Raw genomic sequence first — 21,727 nt, forward strand, 5'->3', positions numbered from 1 at the left:
CCTGGTTGCTAATTTATTCATTCCTCCCTCTGAACTGGTGCTTCTCCTAGCGATGCTCATGAGCAGGTGTGGGCGGAGGTGACCACTTACTACAGATGTTACTGAAACCCCGCCCACTTTAGAGTGATCCAATTAAAGCACCAGAACCATTTGATCACACCTCACTTGCAATGATATACCCACCTATTCTGTTTACGTACTTCAGTTCAGTACTGTGATTTCAGTGTAGTTTTAAGTAGTGTAATAACAGTCAGGGGTTGGCAGGAGGGGTGCCATGCAGGGTCTCAAATAGAGGTGTAACAATGTATCTGGATCTTTATCGAGTCAATGTAATGAACTGTACTTATATAGTGCCTTTCTAGTCTTAGCGCTTTACAACATTCACACATGGCTTTCAGAGTAAGATGGGTCAACAGACACACAGGACATCTCACTCAGCAGTCCGCTAACTTCTAGACGTTGCTCTTGCCACGGCAATATGAGCTGCGCTGGTTTCAAAAATGTTAGTCTGAAAAAACGTGCACGCAGGCTGAAATTCAACTGTGATGTTCTTTTGGGAGATGCAGTGATTTAAACCATTTGTTAAAGGGTGCAATATGTAAGAATAGGCCACCTGTCAAGTGCATACTGAAAAATGATAGGGGGCACTGGAGTAATGGCTACCTGCTGCTAACTGAGCTAACCAGCTAATAATGCGTTACTCGGTCGATATGCTGCCCCTTGCTTGTTTTCAGTATGATTTTTGACAGGTGACCAATTCCGCTACCAACTGTTGCTGCCGTTAGCTATTTAGCTCCGTTAGCAGTGAAGCTAGCAGTCCAGACTTTGAGCTTTGGACCGGGACAGGCCAGGGCAGGGCTTGTTAGCATGTTAACTTGATATCTCTCCAACATAAAACATATTTCTTCATTTCTTTACAGTCTGTTGGTAATTTTAGTTTTTAATGTTTGGAGCTTAAATTCTTACATATTGCACCTTTGAGCTATGGAAATTCAGCTAGCTGATAAGCTAATATATGCTATATAAAATGGCATTGGTTTAAGCTAATAATGATGACGGGTAAAAAACAATTGTTTAAGTTATTATTGATCAAAATTTGATACTTTTTAAATGTTCTTGTTGATGAGCCATGTTTTATGTGTGTTAGACTTTACTGCACTGAACCCCTTACAATTATTTAGGTGTTGTTTTTTAACTTTTATAGCAGTGGCAGCATTTTCTGTGACCGATTATGAAATGATACATCTGCCCATTTAACACATTGTTCACAGGCCCTTGAATGGAATCAAATTAAAATCATTTCATGGCAGACTTTGAAAGCAGCAAATATTGCACTGTTGTCCAATGAATGGCTTGTGATTTACACTGTGAGTCTGAAAAGCACTTGAGGCTGTGTCACACACAATGACTTCAGTGAATCTTACCTGGAGCTCCACCACTTTGTACTGAAAAAGAAAAAAACAATCATGTGAAATCAGCTGCACACAGAATTTGCACAATACACAAAATATGCAATTAGATCACATCAAAGTTTCCCCTTAATGTGTCAACTCCCTTCTTTTTCTCAAGTACACAAAAGTGATTTTGAGTTACAACTAGTTCACAGAAGAAAAATCATTATGTTAGAATTGTTTCCATAGCTTAATATCATTTTCTAAATAAACAGGAGAACTGGGTCATTAGGAATATTCACCATGGCTGAGCTGACAAAGAAAAGTGCAAGAAACTCAAACTTCCATCAAAAAGGGTTAGAGTTAGAGACACTTCTGATTCACATTCAGTGTTTTGACTTTTTGACTTGTATCTTGAATGAAGTGTTGGGAGCAGCTGACACAGTGTAGGATACTGTCACACAGTGTGAGAAAATAATATACATGGATTTTATGACCTACAGCTTTACTGTTTCCTATGGGACCCTCATCTTCAGAGCTGAAAGGACTTACTACTCTTCAGCAATCTACCCTCATCATACCATACATCTGAATGAATTTCACCTTCACTGCACGCATTGATGTTTTCAGCCTCTCAACACAAACGCAAAAGGCCTTGAGCTCGTATTGATTCAGATGTTTGGGTCAAATGCAGTGTGTGCCAAATGAACTCTGACAGCATGTTTATCACACTACTCCACACAGCGCTTTACACCCACGCTGTCTTCAAAATCAACAAACAGCCCTCCCTTCACCTCCCACTCTCCTGAACCAAAATAGACCTCGCTCGGCAGATTCACCGACTGCTTGGTAGAAATCACACCAGACTACAAACTTCCCTGACTGGAATTTCGACACACATCGTACATTATCAAACTTTGCAGAGGCGAGAATGAATAAATAAAACTTACCACTCGAGCTACAGGGATGAAGTTGGCATCCATGGAGACAATTCGGAACTGGACTGGAAGAGAAGAAGGAAATCAAATCAATCATCAGTCAAATATCAATCAGTTCTCTTAATATAACACACAACATATATACATATATATATTTATATTTATATTTATATTTATATTTATTTATTTATTTATTTAAAGGGCTTATGAGAAAACACTTAAAAAAACAATGCTCCTCCTTGCCTGGCTAACACCAGTAGAAATCCCCAAGCACAAGACAAACAACTCTGAGGACATCCCATTGTCTCAGACGTGACGGGATGACACATTAGCCCTTTTCACACAGAGACACCGCATTATCTCCACCTCGAAGGCTCGCCATATCTCCTCCTTTGTTTGTTCACACTGAACCTAGCAGCTCCGGCATAAAGCCTCACCAGTGTGTCATTTCATACAGCACGCCAGCGCTGCGGATCCTAACCCTAACCCTAACCCACGCTGACGGTACACATCATGACGAGGACGTCTGTGTGTTTTTTTTAACGTGTTTCCCCAGGTGTCCACCTGTTAATCTAAACATGTACCTGCTGACTGTTTATAATCATATGGATGCTGTTATAATGTGTTGTGATTGAGATCCTGACCCACCAAACATCCTGGAAAGTGACAAAGTTACGGTATTCCTTTCCTCATATAAGTTGTCAAACTAACTACCAGTTACCACGTTACTGTTGTTTGGTCCTGTAATGTTGCTTTGTGGGTCATTTCTCTTTTATTTGCTGAGTGAAGGATCTGTTTAGCTGTCAGACTGTGAACACCATCAGACCAACACGCCCCTGATCCGCCTCACACAGACGCCATCTCACCTCTGCTGCAGCTCTGATACTACCTCCGGAGGCTGATCAGATGCAGAACGAAACTGTCCCCCCCTCTCCACATCCGTAACACACAGACGACGATGCGGAGAATCGGCACATGATTCCTGCACTCAAAGGGCAGTGTGAATGGGGTGATTGCAACTGTTGCTACAGGCTGAGTGTTGCACACCATCAGAAGGAAACTGAGAAAAATTGATGATGTCTATTGTAAAGGGGCACTCCATCAAATTTACAAAGGAAGAACACGGTTCTCGTCACAAGTAACCCTGATGACATCATTTACATCTCCTTTAAGTAATAGCAGTCCTAATAACACTGCTAGCATCACATAGAGGTAACAAGTTGGCCAAAGCATTGTCTCAACTTTTTAAAGTAAATACTAGAATGGCACCAACAGTCCCCTTTAACTCAAATTCATGTTTAAATCTGTTACTTCTGTTGGCTGTATTTTTAAATTTGATCCACATCAAATTGTACTCAGTCACATAAATAATTATTTCCATCAAGATCCAAGCACTATTCCCTGAGAAATTCACCAAAACGTTGCATCTCTCAATGTCAAAGCAAGTGAAAGAAATGTTGGATGTGTCCCTTTATCTGGATGAGCACCAAAAGATTGATGGTGTCCTCCTCAGCTGAGCTGTAACATTAGCTAGCTCAGTTAGCCAGCCTCTCATCCATGAGTAGATTTATACTTCTTTCTGTGTGGTGATACGGTTGGTGAGTCTAGTAACCGGCTCATGATTTCTAGACAGAGATATTGCTGCGAGTTTTTCAAATGTAATTTTTTAGGCTTTGAGCACCACAAGCTGAGTGCCATCTAGTTCCATTATATTCAAGAGAATTGAGACATTTGTGGTCCACACCTCCAAAACTCAGCTACTCACACCAAAACAATCCTGATGGATACATAACACTGCAGGTAAGAGGAAAAATAAGGATTTTTGATTTGGGGCTGAATTGTCCCTTTAGGGAAAATCTACATTTGACATGGTGCAGTGGGCTTTTAACTGTGATTTGATGGATTTTGAAAAAAAAAATATTTTAATGAATACGCCTTCTGCCAAGAACTCTTGAGGAACCACCATTCTTCTGTGTGCTGAATATAGACATAATTCCTAAAGTTGTCAAGTAGTGGCTCAGCATTATGCAGATATTGTAATGTAGCCCAAAATTGTGCAAGTGCAGCTTAATTGATAAGCAGTGCAGAGAGGGTAGTGTGGGCTGTATGAACAGTACGATTCTACCAGACAGCAGGAAGCTGCAACACTTTAAATATCTCCCTGGTGGACGTGGTCAGAGTAACAAACACCACCACATGTGATACTTACCAGTCTGTCCAGGTTTGTAGATCGGTTTATCAGTCTGGATGATGTGGATAAAAGCAGCAGGCTCAATGAGGATTTTGGTCTTCTTACTCATGGAGGCGCTCTCACCCTGAATAGTGACATTAATGGATGCCACTGTTCTGGTGCGCACTGGAGGGACCTACAATACCAGAAAACACACAAAGAAGACCAGTGGATGTTTACAGGAGGAAAGGGGAGAGGGGAGGACTTTTTAATTTTAAAGTTGTACAGAACCACTATTTGTGCCCAGTTGACAAGCACTTTTCTAGATCATACATGTCCCTTCTTCAGAGTGTGTTTGCAGCATCTGTCAACTACAATCATTTTAGAACAGCTTGGACGTAAATCCTCTGCTGAAACTGAGCAACAACAGACCTTCACATGGTCAATTCTGAAATGTCGTCATACTTGTATAGCATATGTTTTCACTTGCTAATGGAGCTACTATTACATAACAGGGACTGGAACCACTTCCAAAAGTTGTGTGTGTGTGTGTGTGTGTGTGTGTGTGTGTGTGTGTGTGTGTGGATGGTCTAAAGGGTAGCGGGGAGGGGGTATTTTCCAGAGGAATGCAGGTACATAGCAAGCCTCTGGCAGAAAGCAGCCTTTGTTTAGTTGCAGAGAATCAAATGCCAGACTCGGCCTGCACCAGGGCCAAACACTGGGGAGCGAAGTGAAACTAAGTGCTATTGTCACAGAGCTGATTGGGGTCGGCAGGTCATTTTGCATCAATATGGAGCAAGGCCCGTAAGTTGCATAACAGCAAGCAGCGGTGTGATGGAAACCAGAGCAGTAATTTGGCATTGACAGCCTCCATCATGGCGCCGGCTGGATATTTAGGTACATAACGAGCCCAGTACTTATACCATTAGTTTAAATGGAGGGCTAGGGGCAAGAGAGAGGAAATTACACTGTGTCCTGTATGTTGTGAAACATCACACATCACTCTGCAAATTACCAAAAAGTGTGTACATATGTTGAGTCAGACCTGGAAGTTTAAGCAGCGGTAAAAGTCCTGTTTGACAGCCTCCTCCAGGAGGACGGTGCTGTTAGCATCCACTTCGAGGGTGACGGTCAGAGTGACGGGCTCCGTGGGGCCGTGGATCTGGGCACACAGGGTCTCCTGTTTCCCTTCTCTCACCTGGGAGCTCACAGTCACTGCAAAAATACTGCAGGTAGAGAGTGGATATTACCTTCAATGGAAAGGGATGTGATGTGGAGCACATCATGTGGGACAGATCTGAACAAAACTTGAAAAGATAACCATGAAAGTGCCACAGTAGAGATTTGAGTGTATTCTTAGTGAGTTTTTGCATTACAATAGTCCTTCTTAATGCTTTTTGTAATTGCAATAATGGTCCTATATCAATTGTTGATGAAGGTTCTCATTCATCCAGGTCATGGTAATACTAAGTACTATATCGTAGGCAACTGCACTGCGATACAGCACTTAGAATTCCTATATCAATTGTTGCCGTCCTGGATTTTTCCAGTCCCCGCTGTGGCTGAGCAGCTGAAATGAAAGAGCTGTTGTAATCCCCTGTTCTAGGATAACTCCACCAAGAAGTGTGTTTACAGGTCTCAGTATACAGTGTTTTGTGGCTCCAGAGGAAGCTGCACGTCATCTGATAAAGTGTCTCTGGTGATGCCACTTACAGTAGTGTCTAAGTTGCACTGTGGGTAATGTAGGCACCAGGTTTTGAATAGAAGTCCACTGGTCTAGGTTGGTCATGGTTGGATTCATAACGGACAGTTTATAAACAAATGATTAAAATCAATAAAGCAGAACAGAGATATCACCTTTTTATCCACACATTCTTCTTCCTTTTCAAAACATGGTGCCTACATTACCCATAATGCAACGTAGCCTCTGAGTGACATCACTGGAGGCACTTTATCAGATTACATGTAGCTTCCTCTGGAGCCACAAAAGACTTTATACTACTTTTTCACAAATGCAGCAGAACTCCCCAACAGCTGTAATGATGGTGGAATTACCCTTTAAATTAACTTAATTAACTTTTTTCCTCCTGTCACAGCAGGCAGCTGTTAAACAGCAAAAAAGCTCTGAAAACCCACTGAACATTACCCACCCAGCACCAAACAGAATACAGTCAGTGGCTGGTGTTAGCTAGACAGTGAGCAGAGCCAAAGATTTTTTCTGGTGGAGACCAAAACAGAGCTAAAAAGCAGAGAGAATGTTAAACTATCCAAAAAACACGACTGTGAATGAACGCTAACGCTGCTCTATGTCTGCTGGAAGTGTAAATAGGCAAATGCATGCTAAGACATGCACTATATCAACCTAAAAGTTGAAAAATGTCAGGAGTTTGTTTCTTTTTACTTACTTGTAAAATATTTTGACAGTTGCAGAACAAGTGTAAGTACATTTGGATCGTAATACATTACTTCAACTTAAACGCAAGACATACGTAAAAGACATAGTTTGATGACGTGAAGCAGCATGGGATCATGGGAATTGTCGTCTTGATTGTTATCAACCACCATTGAAGATGAAAAGATGATGATGTGTCTGCATGACTCAGGCAGAAATCAGGTTCACAGACGAGGCAACGTATTTACATACATTATATAATTTGTATCAGATATTCTGTCACTGCAAATTGTAAACTGTGATTTTGTTGTTCTGTTCTGTACATGCAACATCTATTACATGTCTGTCCGTCCTGATAGAGGGATCCCTCCTCTGTGGTTATTCCATCTTTTTTTCCCTGTTAAAAGGTTAGGGTTGAAGTTTTTCCTCACTCATCTCAAGGGTCTAAGGACAGAGGATGTCGTTCACTGTACAGTTTGTAAAGCCCACTGAGGCAATGTGATTGTGATCGTGTGATCGTCGTTTTTAGACATTTTAATGCAAAAAAAGCTGCATATTTTATTTTAAGTAAAAGATCTGAGTACTTCTTCCACCAAGGGAAAAACAGGCAACTCAGTATTTATAATGTGGTGTGTTATTTGTAATGTGGTGTGTTATTTGTAGTGTTCCTCATGTAAAATACATGGAGGGACACTCAAAACAACCACACTATCTGGATTCAACCAACCACCCTGCTGATTATTGTGTGTTTGAGGCTGGTTGGCACACAGGGGCCTGCTGCTGCCAATGAGAAGTAAAGGACACATTTAATTGAGTTTTGGGTGGTGCTGCAGAGAATATTGATGCCGTTTTAGCCAGAGAGGAAGTTGCATGGTGATTAAAAGTCATTTGACTCTGATACTACACAATGAAAGGCCTTTGAATCACGATGACCACGGAGCAGATAACACACAGGGCTGAAACAAAGGTCAGAGCACAAATCAATATGCACTGATAGTGAGCTGGTCTGCAGGACTCAGAGCTGCTTGGCTTTAGAGCCTAAAAACAGCATCATGAGGAACAAAGGCAGTGTTCTCTTCAAACTGATCTCTGATCAGCTCGACCAGCTCAGTCCTCATCACTCATCGCTCCACTTAGTAATGTGAGAGGCTATGAGAAGATTATTTATCAAATGGTGGTAAATGGTAGCAGATGGAGGAACTCTGACACACACGTAGACCACACACACATACACACACACTGTATTGCATAACAGGATCCTGAGGCCACCGTCGGACTTTGTGCCTCACCAGTGGGACGATGCAGGGTTTTGGTCCTGGCTGAGACCGAACCTGCTACAGTACGACATCATGTCAACCTTTTGATGACTTCATCACGCGCAGCAAACACTGGCGCGTGCACCTGGCGTCTACAGGCGTGACGCACAAAACAAACTTCTGCAGGCAACATGAGAGGAGACACTTTGTATTCACCAACAACACAACTAGTTTTACTTACGTGTCATTGAGGTGGGCCGATGTCGCAGTTTGCAGGAGCGCTGATGCGATGATGACAGCAAACATTTGGAGGACAGGTGCCATGTCTGCACAGCGGAGTCGCGGCTTCGCAAGCAGCGGGACAACTGGAGCGGACCGGACAGCACCAGAGGACAGCACACTTCCAGCCTGCAACCCCACTGTGGGCCGGACTCTCAGACACTGACGGATGTGCAGGGCACAAAGTTGCTCAAACGTAGGGGGCGGTGGTTTGCTGTTTATACCCCCAAACCACCGCCACCCCCTCCCTCTTCAGTCACTCCCCCCAGAGTTCGTTGGACCTCTGCAGCCTCCTCCCTATTCCCCAAAGAGTTGCACTTCCCAAAAGTTGAATCACGCAGTCCTGGCTGCAGCCAGCAGTCCACTCCTCCAGTTTCTGAAGAATTTGACAGAATTCCACACCGCAGTGAGTGAGGGCTGGGAGGAGTGGGTGGTGGGGAAGGTGAAAGGGAGCCAGTGTGTGATACAGGCATGTTGACCGTGCAATTTCATGCCGGTTGAGCAACAACAGGCCTGACTACAGCAGGCCGAGCACCGAGGACACCAGAGATAAGACAGGAGGTCTCACTGCCTGTGGGGCCCCGAGTGTCTCCACAAAGCCCCCTGCAACCATGTGTGCCTTTCAAAGGATGTATAATAATGACTTTTATAAGTATACATGTCACAGCCACTCTTTGTCCATGCATGATGCACTACATCATCTAAGAAACAGCACATGTGGGGGAGTGTGGCCCTTCATGTAATCAACTGTGTGTATCTGGCACTTGAGTCAGGGTCACAAGAGACTTTTTAAAAAAGGCATGACCAAACTGAACAGAAGCCACAGTATTGTGACTTAATATATTAGGCCGTAAAGGATGAAAATGATGCATTTCTAAATTTAGCTGGCTCACTGTGGACTGCAGATACTGAACAGAAGAAGTGTGATTTTAGCCTCAAATGTGTCAGTGTTAGTATCAGACTGGTGTCTGATGGTCAGTTGGGGCGTGGATGTGGTGCCACATTAATGTTGGATGGTACAATGGATTTCTTGCATTCCAGAATTTTGGTTGACTGTGTTAACCAGCTCTGCTGTCTGATCTGCCAGGGTATGCAGGTTGATTGATCCATACTCTGTGGGCACACTGGGCAATGTTTTACAAGTGGACTCCCATTTAATTAGTATGCTCGTGTTAACGCATGAGGATGCTCATCCCGCTCTGGAGGAGAGAGTCGGGTGCAGAGCCAGACCTTCTGGAGGAACAAACACCTGGAGCCCAAAAAAAATAAAACATGCGCACACATGAGAAATGTACTTACGCCACCTTCTACGCAGGTTTCCACATGTATAAGTCCACGGGTGGTGGGACACCATGTGTACCATGCACACAGTCTCTTCAGTCTGATCAGTGTGATGTTGCAAGTTGGCAAAAAAGGAGAAGAAAGTTGTGAATAAGGGTGACATTTTATTTGGAGCTGCTTTTTTCATTGAATTGTGTTTCTGTTTTTGTCAGTATGCACTATGATAATTATAATGATCCTTATGTAAATAAACACATAAAAACATGATCTTTATCTACCTAAATAAAGATTATTTTCCTGTAATATTAGGGAGTAAGAATCCTTCAGGTGTGACTGGCACTATATAAGGGCTGTAGCTGTGCGTAATGGCTGTGCCACGAGATAAACAGCTGCTCTGGCGTTGCTTGAGGACATTGCCACTGACAATTTAGGCAAGAGTGAGTTTTCAGGAACCGTACTGATGTTCTGACCCATGATGACCACCTCACATCAAGCAGAGAGAGCACAGGGATCCGCTCTCCTCCTCCAGGAGATCACACATTTTCACTGTGCACTGAGATGTGTCTCTCGGCCTCTCGCTTGAAATCAGGCCACTTTTCTCCTTGTCCATGGCTCTGAACTTGCAGCGTTTTCCACTTCTGTCACTTTTTGCCATTTCACTTGCTTAATTTTGTTGTTGATTCTAAAACTGAAGCATCCAGATAAAACTCTTTTTCATCTGTCTGTTTGAAGTTCAGTCCTCGACATTACGCTTCTTCTTCTCCAACTGTTTTCTTGCTTCTGACATTTCTCCTCATCACTAAACTAAATTCTGGCCCTTTATATGCAAACCAGGTTATTGGGGGTGTATTTAAAGTCATTTATAGTGAATTGTGGGGATGGTCAGATGGCTCGTGTGAATAATTTCAGGATGATTGAGATGTATGAGGAAAAGACACGTGGGAACAGACGTACATGAGGTTTTATACATCTGACAAAAAAGACTGTGTATGCATGTTTCCTGTTTTGTGTGTACACTGATTGCTACACCTGCATATACGCAGAGTAATACAGTGCATTGTAATCCAGTAATGTACCATTTAAACTACACTGTTGGAGGAACATGGTCCAAACACCACAAACAAATAACCTGACCTCCTCCCTGTACCAACATCAGGACCCTGCAGGCAGATGGAGTGAAGCTGTCCTACCTGTGTCTTTTTGGCAACAACAAGACTCAACCAATCAGCAGAGGGAGATGAGTCACACAAACACACAGCTGAAGGAATCTGGCTCATGACATTGTGTGTCAAGGACAGCTGAGACTCAGGAGAGGCCGAACACGAGGAGAATCTCTGTCAGGATATTAAAACATCTTCCGTCTGCCACGCCTCGCTCCCCCTGTTCATTCCTCAGTGTGGACAGGAGGCAGAATACAGATTAGTGCAGACATTCATTTCATTTCACGGTGTGTCTGCGGGGAAATGAACCAAGCAGTTCCAAGCAGACACAGGTGTGGTTGGTTCAGGTATTTACATTTTTACCAACTAGTAAATACCTGAACTGGTTGGTTCGGGTATTTACCAGTTGGTAAATACCAACTGGTAAATACCCGAACCAACCAGTCTTCAGAAACCGACATAACAATTCACAGGGCGGTGCTGAAAGTGTATTGTGGTGAGGTTTCATTCATTTCAGGTCTTCTGGACGGTGCTGGAGGCAGCTTGGTGAGGTGACTCTTTCTGGGCTGTCTTCCTCCAGCTCTTCTTTCATCTTTTGTCTCCTCCTGCCTTTGATCTGTGCTGCTCCAAAAGTCAATCATAGATAGGACTGAATGGAGCAGAGATTAGAACAGTGTGCAGTATTTCAGTCTGCTTGTATTGACTGTGCGAGCACTGTTCTTATTCTGGTATCAGATTTATCACCTGTGCTGGTTTTGGTGGTTTTTGTTTTAGGTAACTACAGACTGAGGTCAGGTCCAGCGTGTAGAATGTAGTGGGATTTAGGGGAATGTAATATTATATGTTTTCAGGAGTTTATAATCACCTGAAACTAAGAATCATGTTTTGCTACCTTAGAATGAGCCTTGTATATCTACAGAGTCTGGCATGTTGCACCACCATGTTTCTACAGTAGCCCAGAACGGACAAATCAGGAGGGTAAAACAAGGGGTATTTAATGAACCCTCACCTCTAAATGCCACTTAATCCTACACACTTTAAAGTGTATGAAATACGGGGTCTGGAACAAGGTCTCCCTCAAGATTGAAGATTACCACTTTACATGTGCAGTGGGGACATTATTTTAGGACATGACACAGTAGAGAAGACACGAAGAGTGTTCATGTACTGAAGCAGCAATTTCTAGTAATCAAGCTGGCCATTATCAGATAATTGTATGGCTCTTATAGTGGCTCCACTGAAGTCCAAATACCACTGGCAAGAGCTTTCATACTGTCATGGGTCATTGTTCAAATGAAGCTATTTCAACATATAAAGCTTAGTGTTAGTTCTTGCAGGACACAGAAGTCATACGCCCCGGTGTAATCAGCTGACAGCCTGCCGATGGAATCATCGTTACCAATCAGTCCAACACTAATCGCAGCTATTCTCACCACAAGGCGGTCCATTTAAATATGGCTCCCTCCTCACTCATAACTGCTCCTACTCAAACGCTGCCTCCCACTGCTGCTGCTGGAAAGCTTGCCGCCACCACCCCAGCCTCCACCTTTTTTTAAAAAAAAGTAAAGTCCTATCAGGGCTCAAGGTTAAATAACAGCATTATAACAGTTTGCATGTTTAAATCTCCCGTGTATTCTGTTTATAAAAATATGTGCCATGTTGGTCTGAGGTCAGTCATATCAGTATCCTTTGAATGCTAATATGCTGGTAGATTCATTTCCCTATCTGTTTATTTTGGTGAATGTGTAATCAAAGAGAGATTTGGGTTTAATTAAGTGGATGAGTAAAACAAAAAGGAAAACAAAACATTTGACAGTGTGATTATTCAATAAATTCTGGCAAGACCGACCAGACGAACGGCAGCAAGATTCCTCTGCTTCATGTTTCTCCCGTTTAACAGGTAAATAATTTGTTTACATGCCCAGCATAGCAAGGCCCCATTTTGGGGGGCTCATCTGGGATTGGCATCGCCTGAGGGAGGACCGTATGCTGATCCAGTGATCTTCAGACCCAAGGGCCAGTGTGACAGCGTGTTGCCAGAGTCAAGGGGTTTTTCCAGTAAACGACTTGAGAGGTGGAGGGACCTGGTTAAAGGGGATCCAAGCCTAAGGAGTGGAGGACTACGAGCCCCGGCTGGCCACAACACACATCATGTCTGACAACCAGAAGAAAGGACTTAACTGGTCCATTAAGAAGAGACTATCAGTTGACAGCTTATGAAGTTACCACTCACCTTAAACCAGTGCAAGGACTGGACTCAACTGACCTGAGCAGAGATGACGAGGAGAGCAGTGTTGAGTATCTTTCTGCTTACTTGGAAAGTCCAACTGTCTTAGAACTGGAAGATGAGGATATGGCAATGTTGTTATGTTTACAAGATACTGTTGATATGGTTACTGCAAACCATGATAGGAGTACAATGTTTGCTAAAGCTAGCACTGAGGGTGAAACCTGTACTTCTATTAAGGTCCCCTTTAATGACGTCATCTTATGTTAACGAAACACATGAGACATTACCAAGGAGTGAAGCACATGCCAGTGCTGTTAACGCTACTGAAGGTGAAGCTTATGGTACTGATATACAGAAACTGCTCATTGGCTAGGAGGAGGTGCAGAACAAACTTTGTCAATATAATGTTAACATATCTGGTTCAGACAAACCACAGCCTACCTCTGGGAGCTGTAGTCACCCCAGCAGGCAGCACACACTCAACCCATCTCCAACCAATATCAGCCAAACACACTTTTTCCACTTACCTCAGATGACCAAGATTGAGATTCCACTCAAGAGAGCATGATTGCCCTGCAAGATCTCCCACTGCTGCAGAGAAGGGAGTTTAAGATACATGGGGGGCAAATCACTGATACTACATCGGACATTAGCTTTTACAGTCACAGAGCTGAAAAGTTTCCGGCAGTCCCATCTAGGAGAAAAGAGTAGCCCAGAGCTCTTCCAGGAACTGATGTGTGCTAAACAGCATGATAACGACGCTCCACAGCAATTTCTATATCGAACGATAGGACTGAGACAAAGAATAATGTTCACCTCCAAACAAACAAATTCAGTCATCAGGTATGATGCTGCTACACTCCAGGGTGTGTTTTTGAATGCAGTCTATCAAGGCATGGGAGAGAGACATGAGGATCAGACAAGAACTGAAACTGCTCCTTGCTGATCCAACTGTTTCAGATGAAGCCCTGTTAAGACAGGTCATCCAGACCACAATGGTGGAAAGCGAGAGAAAGCGCAGACTGGGACGCAGCGCCAGTCACAAGGTGACCCAAGCCCACAGCATGCTTGCTGAACCTGAGGAGACTACCAGCAGTGTGGGAGAGACTAAAGCCAGAAGTAAGGATAATGTGATCCAGAGATTGAGTACCCAAGTTGAGGCTTTAACACAGGCAATGGAGACACTTACAAAGTTAACTACACCGACTCAGGTGCCTGGGAGGCTCTGTCCAACCAACCACCAGCCTAGCCCTGACAAAACCGACACAGAGACCGTATGGATACCCACAATGTGTAGCCCAGACCAAACCAAACTGTTACCACCGCTTCTGCTGTGGGGAAGAAGGCCATCATGCTATAGGTTGCTTGAAAAAACAAAAGCAGTCAGGGAAATGGCTGGGCACCAGTCAGGGCAACAAGATGACCACTGACCAACTCGAAGGACAAGTCCCAACCCCAAAATGTTGCAGCAGTAAAACTAGATAGGGGTGGTACAGCTAACAGCACATGGACAAAGAGTGAATCCCACCCACCTGAGAAGACAGCCCCATTAATTGGTCGGAAGTCTTTATTGAAATGTAGCATGAACGCCTATGCTATAACCTCCTTATTAGGTACTGGAGCTAATGTTAGCATCATTGAACGTGCCTGGAAGGACAAGTACTTACCTGGACAAGAGATTTGCACACTCAGTGAACTCATGGGGGAAGACCTCAGTATGACTGCTGTCACAGGAGATGAAATACCGTATGACAGATGGATAGAAGTGATAGTAAACCTGCAAGGTAATGACAATTCAGACTTATCCATTCGAGTACCCTTCCTTTAGACTTTTATTTAGACTTTTATTTATCCCACATCAGGGAAATTTACTCATTACAGCAGCAGGTAGACAGACATACAATAAATACAGGAGCAGGTAGACAGACATCCAATATGTACAGGGGACATAAAACAAGTAGACTTAAAATACTAAAAAGGATTTAAATAAGAGACAGAAAATATAAATGTGTAGAAAAATAAAATAAAATAAAAAAAAAGGTATTAACAAGGTATTATTGCACACGGTAATTGCACAATATGGCGGAGGTGGAAGTGGTAATAGTGCAAGATATGGAGGTGTTTAAGGTGCTTATGGTGCTACGTTAAGAGTTTTTGGTGTTGTACAGTCTGACTGCAGATGGAATGAACGACCTGCGGTAGCGTTCTGTTTTACACCGTGGGTGGAGCAGTCTGTTACTGAAGGAGCTGCTTAGGGCCCCCACAGTCTCATGTAGGGGGTGAGAGGGGTTGTCCATAATCGATGTCAGCTTGGCTAACATCCTCCTCTCACCCACCTCCTCAATGGAGTCCAGAGGACAGTCCGAGACTGAGCCAGCCCTTTTGACCAGCTTACTGAGTCTCTTCCTGTCCCTCTCTGAGCTTCCACAGCCCCAGCAGACCACAGCACAGAAGATCACTGATGCTACCACAGAGTCATAAAAAGTTTTTAGCAGTGACCTGCACACACCAAAGGACCTCAGTCTCCTCAACAGATGGAGACGACTTTGGCCCTTCTTGTACAGGACATCTGTGTTGTGTGTCTAGTCCAGTTTGTTGTTTATGTGAACACCCAGGTATTTGTACTCCTCTACGATCTCAATGTCCAAACCCTGGATGTTCACCGGTGCGGTTTGAGGAGCCTTCCTCCTGAAATCGATCACCACCTCCTTTGTCTTACTGACGTTGATGCGCAGGTGGTTCAGTTCACACCAGGCGACAAAGTTGGTGATGACCTTCCTGTACTCCAGATCGTTCCCCTCTGCCACACGTGCAACGATGGCTGTGTCATCGGAGAACTTCTGGAGGTGACAGCTGTCCGCGTTGGAACTGAAGTCAGATGTGTAGAGTGTGAAGAGGAAAGGAGAGAGCACTGTACCCTGTGGAGCTCCCGTGCTGCAGACTACCACATCAGACACACAGTCGCGAAGCCTCACATACTGCGGTCTGTTTGTGAGGTAGTCGGTGGTCCATGCAGCCAGGTGAGTCGACTGAAATTAGAGAGACCATTAGTTGGTTTTAATGTAATCCAGGAACTCATTAAGAGCAATAAAAGCAGACCTAAAGTCATGTCCATCCTTGTCAGCCTACTTACCGATGCTTTAGAGATTGACAGTGCTAGGGCAGAAGCCATAGCGAGTTTCTTACAGGCTGAGTGACAACACGGAGAACAAAATGCCACAGTCAAGGTAGGCAGGAAAGAGAAATCACCATTTATCCTGGCCAGGTAGCTCATATTAAATGCAGGGTATTAGTGACTCTGGCTCACGTGCGCTGTTTGAGCCCAACTTAGACACTACACCATTGGAACTTCTAAGCATTGGAGAAGGATTACTGGAGATTCAGCAGACAGATAGACCCTTTGTAAAGGTGCCAGTGTCCAACCATTCCACGAACACTGTGACCCTGCCCAGCTCCACTGTCTTTGGCACCATTGAAACCATCGATAGAGTAATTGAGACGGACAATCTGAGCAACGAGGACAACCGAGCTCAGGCCAACACCTACTGTGCTGAAATCTGGGGCAATAACTACAGAAGCAGGTTACACTCACTGTTCGTACTTCAAAAGAGAGCAATACGATACATTCATAAAGCTGGATATCGGTATCATACTAACTCACTATTCCTACAGTCAAAAGTACTAAAATTCATAGACCAAGTGGCATTTCAAACAGCACAAGTAATATTTAAGGCAAAACATCATCTATTACCAGAAAAACTTCAAAAACTATTCACGGAAAGGGAAGGGGGTTATAATTTAAGGGGAAAATATAATTTTAAAACTTTGAGGGTGCGCACCACAATGAGAAGTTTATGTGTTTCTGTTGCTGGAGTAAGACTATGGAACAGTATGAATGTGGAGTTAAAAGAATGCACGACCATAAAACAGTTCAAAAAGAAATATAAGGAAAAGATGTTTATGTGATATAGGAGTGAGGAAGGTGTTTAAATATGACCAGGTGTTCATTGTTTATTCATCGACTTTATTTGTTATGGATTTTTATGTTGCTTCTGTTTATAGAGTGTGTGTGTGTGTGTGTGTGTGTGTGTGTGTGTGTGTATGTGTGTGTGGGTACATGGAAGTATGTTTATGTATGGGTGAATCGTGTGTATGTAGGCGTATATATATATGTATGTGTATATTTATGTTTGTATATATGTGTTTTTGTATGTGGGTATGTCTGTGTGCGTGGATGTATCTTCAAGTTTAAATTTTGCACTGAAAAAAAAATTATGGGGATTTCATTTGTTGAAATTTTCTTTGTTTTCTCGTTGGTAGGTTACCCTCTAGATGCACATGATGATAGGGAAGCACATTGATATGGATATTTAATGTGGGTGAAAGGGTTAGGAGTAAATACGTTTTACACTTCTTCCTACTCCTTTTCGGACGTGTTATTTAATTTCAGCATTATATTATTTTGGGTATTAGGATGGTGGTGGCGATGATGATGATGACAATGATGATTAACCTGATAGCTATTATTATAATAAGAAATTATTGTATTATTGCTTTGTTGTTGTTGTCATTATCATCATGGCCATTACATGTCATTATATGTATCATGACTACTATAATTATGTCTAATAATTGGGATGATGAATGGGAATAGAGGAATCATGTTTTTGTTTTGTTTTGTTTTGTTTTGTTTTATTTTATTTTTGTTTTTTCTCGCTTTTCTTTCATTTCTTCATTTGTCTTTGACTGGTGCATGTCTTTTCATTTTTTCTGATAATGTTTTTCTCTCTTTTTTTATTTACATGTTCGAAATAAACTAAACTAAACTAACACTGTCAGCTCTTCACCACCACTGAGCTCTAACCGTAGCCAACCCACTGCTACCCTGTGGCACCTGCCTGTGGATGTTAGCCATCTAAGTGGTGAACAACAGAGCGAGATGAAACAGATGCTATACAAGAAGTCAGGGGTCTTTGCTCGAGGTGATGGGGACATAGGGTGTGTCCAAAGCCTACACATGGATGGCAATTAATTTAAAGGGTAACACCCTAGTTCAGCATACATATGCCATGGTGCCCAAGCCCCTTTACAAAGAGGTTAAAGAATACATCCAAGACCTGCTTGTTAAAGGGTGCATAGTTAAGTCCAAATCACCATATGCAATACCTGTAGTCTGCGTCAGGAAGAAGGATGGGACCCTAAGGTTATGTATTGACTACAGACTTTTGAATCAGAAAACTGTGCCAGCCCACTGCCCCGCATCCAGGACCTCATAGACACCCTAGGAGGCCACAGCTGATTCAGCATCCTACAGGCAAGGCCTATCACCAGGGCTATATGGCTGAAGGATCCAGACACAGGACAGCTTTCATTACTCCTTGTGGTCTGTATGAGTGGGTGAGGATCCCATTTGGGCTCTGCAGAATGGAGGAGATGTTGGACTCCTTGCGTGACAACTGCTGCATTCCTTACCTTGATGACACACAATATGTTCCACCACTGATCAGTGGTGGAACATCACTTAGTCTTGGTCCAGACCTTAGTGAATTGTTTTTTAAAAAAACTGTATTTGGCTGGAAATGATCCCAGTTAATGAAGCACCACCTGGTTTGTTTCAAGAGCTCTGTGGGTGCAGCAGAGACCTGCTGGACACCACCTTTTAGCTTTGGCATGCTATGTGTGACTAAAGTTTTCAAGAAAAAACACAATCTTCTTCATTTTGATATATTGTTCTTTTACTTTTAAGTACACACTTTCCTCAACATGTTCTGTCAACTTTCACTTTACTCTGTACAATACGACCTTAATCATTTGTGTCTATAACTGAGACCTAAGAACATCATTTTGAAACAAAACATGTTCATCTGCTGGTTGATCAAGAATTGTTCACCCTGCTTCCAAAAAGTAAGTCCCTGCCCACACAGGAAGGCCCTGCCTACACATAAAGCCCAACGTCCACACACAGGCCCCGCCCACAATCGATGACACCGCCTGCATATATAGACCCCGCCCACACAAAACGCCCCCCGTCCACACATAAAGGCCCCGCCTACACGCAAAGCCCCCATATACACAGAAGCCCCGCCCACATAGCATGGCGCTGCCCATATAGAACAGCACCGCCCACACATGAGGGCCCCGCCCACACAGGAGGGCCCCGCCCATACAGAAAGGCTCCACTTCTGGAAACAATTTGATTGAAATTACACTGAACAAAAATATAAACGCAACACTTTTGTTTTTGCTCCCATTTTTCATGAGCTGAACTCAAAGATCTAAAACATTTTCTATATACACAAAAGACCATTTCCCTCAAATATTGTTCACAAATCTGTCTAAATCTGTGTTAGTGAGCACTTCTCCTTTGCCGAGATAATCCATCCCACCTCACAGGTGTGGCATATCAAGATGCTGATTAGACAGCATGAATATTGCACAGGTGTGCCTTAGGCTGGCCACAATAAAAGGCCACTCTGAAATGTGCAGTTTTGCTTTATTGGGGGGGGGGTCAGAAAACCAGTCAGTATCTGGTGTGACCACCATTTGCCTCACGCAGTGCAACACATCTCCTTCGCATAGAGTTGATCAGGTTGTTGATTGTTGGGTTAGGGTTAGGCACAGGTGTGCCTTAGGCTGGCCACAATAAAAGGCCACTCTGAAATGTGCAGTTTTGCTTTATTGGAGATGGCTTATGGTAGAGAAATGAACATTCAATTCACGGGCAACAGCTCTGGTGGACATTCCTGCAGTCAGCATGCCAATTGCACGCTCCCTCAAAACTTGCGACATCTGTGGCATTGTGCTGTGTGATAAAACTGAACATTTTAGAGTGGCCTTTTATTGTCTCTGGATACAACACGTATACGATATGTATACGACAGCGTGTTCCAGTTCCTGCCAATATCCAGCAACTTCGCACAGCCATTGAAGAGGAGTGGACCAACATTCCACAGGCCACAATCAACAACCTGATCAACTCTATGTGAAGGAGATGTGTTGCACTGTGTGAGGCAAATGGTGGTCACACTAGATACTGACTGGTTTTCTGACCCCCCCAATAAGGCAAAACTGCACATTTCAGAGTGGCCTTTTACTGTGGCCAGCCTAAGGCACACCTGTGCAATAATCATGCTGTCTAATCAGCATCTTGATATGCCACACCTGTGAGGTGGGATGGATTATCTCGGCAAAGGAGAAGTGCTCACTAACACAGATTTAGACAGATTTGTGAACAGTATTTGTGGGAAATGGTCTTTTGTGTATATAGAAAATGTTTTAGATCTTTGAGTTCAGCTCATGAAAAATGGGAGCAAAAACAAAAGTGTTGCGTTTATATTTTTGTTCAGTGTAAAAACAAATCTGTATTCTTATGAAACTCAGATTTTGACAAAATAGACTTGAATAAGATTACTGCTGTTTTTTGAATGAAATTAAAAATATTTTTGGTAATTGATAGGCATTCATTAATTTATAAAATGTGACATTAATTGATATTTCAGTTTTAATTTGTTTCTGTGTTTGTGTTCATTCCCTTGATTATTCTCTTCCCCATTTAATTTTCCATTTCACCCCATGACACAATTTTAATGACAGCATAAATGCATAAAGAAATGTCATGAAATGTAAAAAGAAAATAGAAATAAGTGTGGATTTGGTTTGGATTTGTATGTTGGAGGAAAATAATATAAATAAAAACGTGAACATATCAATACATTTTTTTTAAATGATTACATTAATAAAACAGAAAATAAAAGCAAATAAGTAGGTGAGTTGATACCACAGTATATAAATACAGAAGCAAATAAAATAGAAATATCGATTTATGTCACATTTTATAAATAATCAATTCTATTTTCAATATGGTTTTGGTGCATTTAAAGGCATATCATGTATTTATTGAGTCATTTATTTACTAGAGTATTCAACGAGTAGTCAGTTTTAGCCCTCCACAGTGCTGTTCACATATATAAATATATGCTGTCCACACTTTTATTTGATGCTGTGGAGTTCATTGGGCGCTACTGGAAACCATCAAACTGAAACATACTCAGCCAACAAAGCTGAGTCTCACACTGATTCAAATCTGAATGCATCACAACAGGATTAACCTTTTAAGGAGTTTCCATCCAGAACTCCTATACTGGAACATAACCTGGCATCAAGTTTTCTGTGTGCTTGTTAGTTCGCAGTTATCTGATTTTAATACGACTTTATTTTGAAAAAATGCACCGAGTAAGCAAGCAAAACAGAAATGAAACTAGGACACGCACGTAACACATGGCAAAGAGCAGGCATGACAGGGACACAACATGAGTTCATAGGTCTTGTAGGGTTAATACTGAAATTTGTTGCCAGGAAGGTGAGTCTGGATCTTCAGGTCAGTGCAGCTTCCCACTTTACCTATTGGGTGATCCAGCCTGGGGATTACAATCACGCTGCCCTGCCTGAGCAGACAGGAGGGACCATGTTCACAGTGTTTCACATCACTGCTAATTAAATGCATAAATGCAGATAAACACTGTACGCTAAAATCTTTTCTCTGCTTGCGCTTCATAAGGCAGCACAGCTACTGTACGAGTCTTGTAAGTGTGATGTGTGTGTTCACAGCAGCAGGCAGGAGAGGGCAGCAG

The 21,727-nt window shown here is 42.8% G+C and overlaps 1 protein-coding gene across 2 annotated transcripts in view; it reads right to left on the reverse strand.

Moving 5' to 3' along the window:
- The window catches only part of LOC141010660 (alpha-2-macroglobulin-like protein 1), a 41,296-nt gene extending 32,720 nt beyond the window's left edge, over positions 1-8,576 (reverse strand). Inside the window, exons 1-5 of one of the 2 annotated variants that reach the window (XM_073483729.1) lie at positions 8,389-8,576; positions 5,545-5,725; positions 4,539-4,695; positions 2,342-2,394; positions 1,425-1,445 (exon numbers count right to left, since the gene is read on the reverse strand). In XM_073483729.1, the coding sequence (XP_073339830.1) occupies positions 1,425-1,445; positions 2,342-2,394; positions 4,539-4,695; positions 5,545-5,725; positions 8,389-8,471 (495 nt within the window). In that variant the 5' untranslated portion in view covers positions 8,472-8,576. The remainder of the gene's footprint in view (positions 1-1,424; positions 1,446-2,341; positions 2,395-4,538; positions 4,696-5,544; positions 5,726-8,388) is intronic. The other variant, XM_073483721.1, reaches the window with a different exon arrangement.
- Positions 8,577-21,727: the final 13,151 nt, after the last annotated feature.

Source organism: Pagrus major, chromosome 2, assembly GCF_040436345.1.
Source record: "Pagrus major chromosome 2, Pma_NU_1.0".
NCBI classification, from domain to species: domain Eukaryota; kingdom Metazoa; phylum Chordata; class Actinopteri; order Spariformes; family Sparidae; genus Pagrus; species Pagrus major.